This window comes from Phaethon lepturus, unplaced genomic scaffold (genome assembly GCF_000687285.1).
Source record: "Phaethon lepturus isolate BGI_N335 unplaced genomic scaffold, ASM68728v1 scaffold32628, whole genome shotgun sequence".
NCBI lineage: Eukaryota > Metazoa > Chordata > Aves > Phaethontiformes > Phaethontidae > Phaethon > Phaethon lepturus.
The window spans coordinates 33,864-42,067 of NW_010557484.1; the positions used below are offsets into that span (position 1 = coordinate 33,864).

The following is an 8,204-nucleotide window of genomic DNA, read 5'->3' on the forward strand; positions in this document are numbered from 1 at the left end:
GGCGGTATTTCTGTGAGAGTTGGAAACACCTCATGAGTTTCTGCTCTACAGATCTGGGAAGTTCTGGGAAGTTCAAGGAGATCTCTCATTATTTTTTCAGAGAAGCTCAGAGATGCTTGGAGCCTTCTTATTTCTTGGGTTTTTTCTGCACAAGGCAGTTTTTGTGCTGTACCTAAAGAAGCGAGTTCACCGTGTCTCTACGGTAGCTCTCCACTTGGGCAGTTGGAGGTCCTTCTCTGGGAAGGCTGTAGCTTGTCTGTACTTGGTGGGTTAACGTTTTTAGGCCTGTTTTCAGTGACAAGGAGCCACAAACCATCTACTCTGCTTTGAGAAAGTGGTCTTTATTTTCTGGCAATGGTTGATTCTGTAACCATTAGCCTTGTCCTAGGCTGGATCTCTTTCTCCAGATCTATGGTGAACTTCAGCAAATGCAAAGCTTGTCTCTCGATGGCCATAGAATTGCTTTCACCCATGCTTGGTCCTCATCTCAGAGCTACTTGACTTGAGTGAACGTAGCACATGGGGTTTGTGGCATCGCATTCGCTGATGATTTTAGCAGCCAAACAGGCTGGTTGAAGAGCAAGTGATGAATTTCAACTTGTAGCTGAGACCAGATGCTCCTGGGGTGTGTTTTTTTCCCTAGAGCATGAAACAGCATGGCCATCTTCCCCACATCATCTCATAAGGTTGACAAGATTGATGAAAGGATGACACTGAATGGGAAAAACAAAGATGCAGGAATGGTTATAAGGGGAGCTGTGACCTATGTCATGCTCACCACCGTCTTGCTGATGACTGCATTGCAGTGTGTGCCGTTTCTTTTCCTGGGGCTGCTCATTTCTGTCAAAATTTTATTAGGTCTTTTGACTTTTCCCACCCAGAATCTCCCATTCGGGAGGACTTTATTCGCATTTGAATTTGCCAAGTATCAAATCTCCAGTGAGCGTTTGCAGCTGGCGATGAGGTCTTTCCCGACAGATGGATATGGGTTTTTTCACGCTCTTACTTCGGCATCATGTTTGTTCACAGACATTTCGTAATTTCCAATGCTGTGAGTTGATCTAAGTACCTGAGACTCAGATTTACCTGCTTTGTGCATCCTCTCTGGGCTTTGAAATCATCCCTGAAGATGGTGCCGGAGGGACAGGAGGTGGAGGAGGACCGTGTCCATCTGCATTGGCTCTGCCAAGCTGAGAATATCACCACAGTAGAGTGGTTAAAGAAAGAAAATTCAGACTTTTTATGACTTCGGGTGGATGCCCAGAGACTGATCCAGCATTGGAGGATGTACATTGCTGGCTGTCCTGTCCTCCTTTGCACATGGCTTCATTAAACTTGCAGGTCGCCTGGGTCAGCTGAAGAAGCTGGATCAGAGCGCTGCACCGGCATTGCTTCCTATAAAAGGATTTTAAAACCCTTTTTTGCCTTGTCCTCTTCAGTATGACCCCGAGCTCTCGTCTCGACAGTTTGGCGTGGAGCTCTCCCGGTTGACCAGCGAGGAGCGAGCGGTGCCGGTGTTGGTGGAGAAGCTCATCAACTACATCGAAATGCATGGGCTGTACACAGAGGGCATTTACAGAAAATCAGGGTCCACCAACAAGATCAAGGAACTGCGGCAAGGACTCGATACAGGTAAAAGGACTGAGAATAAAAAACCACATGGGGAGAAAAATCTCTGCAACGGCAAGGTTGGATGTAAGGAAGGTGGGGATGCTTCATCGGGGCAAAACAAGGGAGCAGTCCTGCCTTCCCTGACCGCAGGTTGTGAAAAAGCAAGTCATGCTTTCACATCTCCAACAAAAATCTGTTCTCAAGTCACTGACCCGTGCTTTTTGAGGTGTGATGCATGAAAAAAGTCATTTTAGTTGAGAAAAAAACGCTGCCTTAGAAATCCTGGTCCCACCTAAGGTTACTTGCCCTGGAAAATGCAGATTTTAAGACATGGAGCTGAAATCAGGTGATGGATTTCTTGACGTTGAACGTGGTGTGGTTTTGGGGTGGCACATGAACATTTTCTATCCTGGAGTAGCTAATCCATGCACTGGCTCCACTTATGGCTTCATATTGATTGTTGCCTCTTGTTTCTGTTCTTTCTCCTCAATCTGCTGCCAAATGCAGACATCGATAATGTGAATTTAGATGACTACAACATCCATGTCATTGCCAGCGTCTTCAAGCAGTGGCTGCGAGATCTACCCAACCCTCTCATGACCTTCGAGCTCTATGAGGAGTTTCTGCGGCCGATGGGTAAGAAGCCTCCTTCACTCTTCCATTCCCTTGGCAGAGGGAAACGGTGGCCACTTTTAGTGCCAAACTCTTTATTTACTCCTTGGACCCAAATGGGCTGGTTTTGCCAAATCATTTTCACCTGATTTCAAGGTCTGATTTTTTTGGCCATAAGGGTTATTTCATGCAAAGCCACGGGTAGTTTGGTCTTGCCTTTGGTAGCATGCGTTTGCATCATGGTTCAGCGGATTTCAGCCCAAAATGTTACCCAGAAGATCTGTCTTTAAAGTAGTAAAAGTAAGCAAGCATTAAGAAGACATCGTTTTATATATGAGGAAGAAGTGGAAGCTGCCCCTAAGTGCTGGTGCTTTCTCTGCAGGCCTCCAGGAGAGGAAGGAGACGGTGCGGGGAGTGTATTCGGTCATTGACCAGCTCTCCCGCACCCATCTCAGCACCTTGGAGCGTCTCATCTTCCATCTGGTGAGGTACGTTGGGCCGAGGCAGCTTCTGGCAACAGGCAAGGGGAGGATGTTCAGACATTCTTTTGTACCAAAATAGCCGAGACCAAAAGCAGGTGGGCAAAGGAAAGGGAAGAGCTTTCAGGTCCATCGTGTCCCCCGGGAGGTGGCCCCAGAGCCGTTTCTCCAAATGATGCTCATGTTGATGAGCAACCTCCGCAGTGCTTTGGTTGCTCATGGTGCCTGCGGGTCTGTGGTGCCTCTTGCCACTCCAGGGACAGGTCATGGCCATGTGGAAGAGGGGAAGTGGAGGTGCCTTCAAGTCTGACTTCTCTCTTAATCCCTATTTTTTTCAGAATTGCCCTCCAAGAAGAAACCAATCGAATGTCAGCTAATGCCTTGGCTATCGTCTTTGCTCCCTGTATCCTCCGCTGCCCCGATACGACAGACCCGCTGCAGAGTGTTCAGGACATCAGTAAAACGACCACGTAAGAACATGGTGCTGGGTGATCCAGCTCCATAACCATTGCCATGTCACTGCTCACATCTTGATAACAGGACGGTCAAATGGCTCAAGAATAGCGAGCTTTAGCATGGAAATTATAAACACGTGTTACATGCATCTTCATGGAGATATTGCGTATTCTCTCAGTCCCCAAGAGGTTGTTGAATGGGGGTTTTTAAGCAATGGAGCATCCACAAGAGCAGATCAACTTGCGCTCCTGCCCAGCACATCTCAGCAAGAAAAGGTGGCTCTTGTGCTGACGTGGTTTTGTAATTAATCCCATTTATGACAAGCAGATCTTTATTCTTACTTAATTTTGCCTTTTTTATTTGAGGAGATGAGCTTGTTTGGTCTGCAGCAATATTAATATCGCGTACTTAGATTTCTTTAAGGTATTTGACACAACTGCAACAAAGATTTTACAGAGAAAAAGTGAAACCCTTGCCCAAATTCAGCCTGGCTCATATTAAATAGATTTTAAAATAGATAATGGGGACAATGATAATAATGGAAACCATCCAGTGAAGGGCTGGGCTTCTGAAAGAGGTGGTTTTACCTCCAGAAAGTGTATTGAAATCGTTGAAGACCAGAGAATGTGCTTCGACACCCAGCTGATAGGAGCACTCATCCCTCTACGGGATTTCGTTGTAGCTTCTCCCTTAAGCTTTCGCTATAGCGCATGCTCCAATTTTATTACACAGAAAGGATTATTTTTTTCCCCAGACACGCTCCTGATGGCATTAAACAGTCAGCTCAGCTAAACGAGCTTGCTGCAGCATTACTGCATGCAAGCAAGTCTGAATTTGTGGCTTGGAAGCAGCCTGCCTTTCCCAGGCTTCTGTTTCCTTGACCCTTCTTCAAGGAGGGGATTTTCTCCGGTGGAATCCTTAGGGGTCTTTAATTTCTCTAGTTTGAGTTCCTTGATCCAACCGTAGCCCATTTTCACTCTTTTTAAGGGGAATTTCCACTACCCTTGTGTTTCCAGCTGGACGTTTCTCCCTCTGTGCCTTTCCAGAAGGGCAAATCTTTGGGCAAGACAGGGCCAACTCAGATCAAATAATTTCATCCTCCCATTTTGTCTTCTTTTGTGGTTTTTTTCCCCTTAGTTGCGTAGAATTAATCGTCATCGAGCAAATGAACAAGTACAAGGCTCGTCTCAAGGACATCAACAGCCTGGAGTTTGCGGAGAACAAAGCCAAGAGCCGCCTCTCCTTGATCCGCAGATCCATGGTGAGATGCCAGAGCCAAGTCTGTTCCCTCCCGTCCTCTCCTTGCCCCTGAAGCAACCCTACCTGATCTTCTCCTGCTTATTCCAGCCTCCCGAACCCCTCCCAACCTCCCTCACCATCTCCCCCAGGACAGGGACCCTGAGCCCTGTGGTGCCTCCTCGCCTTTGTGGGGAGTCATAGCAAAGCACAGGAAGGTGGGAACGGTCCATGGAAATTTGGTCGCTCCAGCTCAGATGCTCCCGTTCAACGTTTCCACTTTCATTGGAGCTTGTTTGGTCCTGGGTTGAGTCAAGCCTTTCATTGACCGGCTCAGTGTCACCCCATGGGAGACCTGGACCATCCTTTTTCGTGCTCAGCTGCATTTTATGAACCCCAAATTTGCTCCCCAAAGGCTCTCCCTGCTCCCACGCTGCCTTTTTGGGAGCCTCAAACCCATCTCATTGAGCTTCCATGCTTCCCCGGGGGCCGGCGGGCTGCAGATGAACGCTGCGCTTGGCTTGTTGGGCTGCGGGAGAGGGACGGACTCGGCGCAGCGCCGTCGTCCTAGGCTTGGACTGAGGAGTCGAGCGGCCCCTCTGCTTGGACCTGCCCACTGTGGTCCTCAGGGACACGTTGCTCCTGCTTTTTTGGGGACGAAATCCAAGCAGGGCCTGCCCGAGGTTGTGGGGCTGGTGCTGCAGAGCTGCCCCGCTCATCCCAGTTTAAAAAAAAACCCATAAAAACGAACAAAAATGGGTTTTTTGGAGGGGCAACGGCATGTGCTCTCTAACCTTCTGCTTTCCTTTTCATCTCCTCTCTAATCCAGAAACCCGTACTAATTGCAGTTAGATTTATGAGCATAACCCGCAGTTCAATCCCGGTATGTATTAACTGCAGCGCGCCCTGCGCCAGCCGCCGCGTCCCTCCGTTGTCTGTCACCGCCGCTCATTCCAGCCTCGTCCCACCGGCCATTGTCCGTGACGTTGCCCGTCCTGCCCCCGAGCGGGTGCCGCTCCTCAGAGCCGGCGCCTGCCCCCGAGCGGGTCCCGCTCCTCAGGGCCGCCGTTTCTCCCACAGGTCCCCCGGGCGGCAGGAGTTCAGGATGGCTGGTGCTCAGCCATCCCTGCACGCAGCTCCTCAAAAAACCACTTTCCATCCCTTTTCCCCTTCCTACTTTTTTTTTTATTATTATTTTCTTTTCTTTTTTCATCCTGTGCTTCCCTCTCTTTTTGCTTTACTTGACTCATCCCTTCCCTTCCCACCCCAATTTCTGCTCGCTCAGGGTGCACTTCTGCGTCAAGTTGCTTTCGCAGTGCTGCTGTATCTCAAGATGGTGGATAAAACCCCCGGCTTGGGTGCTTCAGAGACCCGGAGGTGTCCAAAGGTCTCCTCCACCTTCTTGGAGGAGGAGCACCACCACCACCTTGAACTCAAGGTTCGGGACACCCAGGTTTGAATTGGGAGGGGTCCAGCAAACCCCCGTATTCCCCAACTCCATCTCAGCTTGAGTTTGAGTTCCCAGCGAGACCACGACAGGCGAGAAAAGCACCCACAGGTTTTTGGGGGTGCTCGCGGGGCTGTTTCCCTTCCTACCAGGTTCAGCCCGTGGTGCTTCTCCCCATCCTTCAGCGTCCGTGAGGGTCAGGAGATGAGAAGAGCAAAATCCGAGCTCTGCTCCTCCAGCACTGTTTTCGCAAGCACGCCACTGCACGGGGGCTTAAGTCCATGAGCCAGTGGGATCTTTGGGATCTCAGGGGTTTTGGAGAACAAGACTCTGGTAGCAGCACTTCAGCTCAGGAGCCCACGTGAGAAGGTGCCATCAGAACATCTCCTAAGTCCTGGTCAGTTCAGGATCTTGAGTTTAGAAGATACGATGTGTCTAGTTATGGTAACAGTTAAGATAAAAGCTTTTTAATGTCCGTGGTGCCCCTCATCCCCAAAAATCCATCTTTTTATTCTACTTTGTGGAGCAGATCCATAGACCTGGTCCTTGGAAGGTTAAAGCAGCTGCATGTACAATATTCCTCCATACATACTACCCCAGTTTGAGTCCTTTTCCATCACTGGTTTTAATATTAAAAAAAAAAAAAAAATAGATGGTTCTTCAGAGCTTTTTAGCAGGGACCACTGCATCAAATCTCCCCGTTTAACCACGGGTGCAAAAATTAACATTTCTTGTCTTATAACAGACCATTGGAGGTGGTCTTGGTTTATGGATCTCATGTACATGACGTCAGAGCGTGGGCAACGTGATCAGATGCGCGTTACCATTTGCCGAAGGAGTCAGTGGAGACCCTTGCGATGCTCAGGAAATACCAAGGGCAGGCGAGGAAAGGCTGCAAGACGTGATCTAATGATAAGGCCATAGCTGGGTACATCAAAGCCCTGGTGGTGCTCCTGCCCAAAGCCAGCGTGGCCACCTGGCAGGTCAAGCTTCCCATCACGCGGGCTGTGGGCTTTGCGGAAACCCATCCTGCTGCCAGCTGGGCTGGCGTTGAAGTCCAAGTTGCACTTGGTCAGTCAGCTGGTAGCTGATCCATCAGCTCCATCCTCACCGCCTCCATCCTCACAACCTCCCATCCTTGTCCCCTCCAACGCGTTGAGTCCTTCTGGTACCTCTCCCAGCCTGGGGTGAGATTTTGGAGGGTCCTGGGTGCGACCGCCGGTGGTGCACTGAGGACCGGTGGCCGGGGCCATCGTCTTCGCTCCTGGGGAGAGCCATGTGGTTGGCACCTGAGATATCTGCCGAATCACCGTGGCTGGTGGTGGTGACACTGTTGTCTCTCTTCAGGGCAAAGGACGTGTGCGACGCGGTGCCTACCCCAGCCCAACGTCTCCCGTCGCTGTGCGTCTGCCTTCGGTAACGGATGTCCCCGAGGAGACCATGAGCAGTGAGGAAGCCATGGAGATGGAGGTGACAGAGCAGCAGCAAGCAGCCATGCAGCAGGAGGAGAAGGTGCTGACCGAGCAGATCGAGAGCCTGCAGAAGGAGAAGTGAGTCCCGGCCAGGGGTTCAAGCTGCTATAGGTTACATATGGATGTTACTTGACATCATATGGTTGACATGCTGCTCATAGGGTGAGCTGGAGGACTCCATCCCTCCGTGATGTCGTGGTGTACACTCATCCCTTTCTTCTCCTCCCCGCCTTTTCTGTCCTGTCGGGTCAATGGCACCGGGTCTCTTTTTGGCAGGGAGGAGCTGACGTTCGAGATGCTGACGCTGGAGCCCCGCGCCTCCGACGATGAAACCCTTGAGTCTGAAGCCTCCATCGGCACTGCCGACAGCTCTGAAAATTTGAACTTCGACTCCGAAGGAGCCGTCTCCGATCGCTCGGGTAAATCCTTGTATTCTTGGGTTTTTCCTGGAATGGTTTGGGTTGGAAGGGACCTTCAAAGGTCACCTAGTCCAGCCGCCCCGCAATGAGCAGGGTCACCTGCAACTAGCTCAGGTCGCTCAGGTTTTTTGATAGGCTTGGGGGGCGTTATTTGGTTTTTCCTGCCCCCTCGATGTACAGCAATTTAAGTGGGTGTAAAGAGGGGGGTTAAGGCTTAAAACACGTGGACCTGGGGAGGTGGGTGGTAACCCCCAAGGTCTGACGGGGAGGTGGGTGTTCCCCCAGCGCTGCTGCGTCATCCCGGGTGGTGATGCTACCTCCAGCGAGATGCCGGGGACGTTGTCCTGGCTGAAGAGCATCCATCCCCGGGGAGCGGTGCCGAGGTGCTGGGTGGTTTCGGGGCGTTAATCCTCCGGTGGTCCTTCTCCCCCCGCCCAGAGAGAAGCGTAGCACTTACCTCCCTGCGCCCCGC

General features: G+C 50.8%; 1 protein-coding gene across 1 annotated transcript in view; it reads left to right on the top strand.

Moving 5' to 3' along the window:
- Nucleotides 1-8,197, top strand: part of MYO9A (myosin IXA) — a gene marked incomplete at its 3' end in the record, with an annotated part of 38,398 nt that extends 30,201 nt beyond the window's left edge. Inside the window, exons 22-29 of the mRNA XM_010292774.1 lie at nt 1,440-1,632; nt 2,119-2,247; nt 2,606-2,711; nt 3,041-3,172; nt 4,296-4,419; nt 7,189-7,391; nt 7,590-7,732; nt 8,171-8,197. Of these exons, the coding sequence (XP_010291076.1) occupies nt 1,440-1,632; nt 2,119-2,247; nt 2,606-2,711; nt 3,041-3,172; nt 4,296-4,419; nt 7,189-7,391; nt 7,590-7,732; nt 8,171-8,197 (1,057 nt within the window). The remainder of the gene's footprint in view (nt 1-1,439; nt 1,633-2,118; nt 2,248-2,605; nt 2,712-3,040; nt 3,173-4,295; nt 4,420-7,188; nt 7,392-7,589; nt 7,733-8,170) is intronic.
- Between the last annotated feature and the right edge of the window lie 7 nt (nt 8,198-8,204).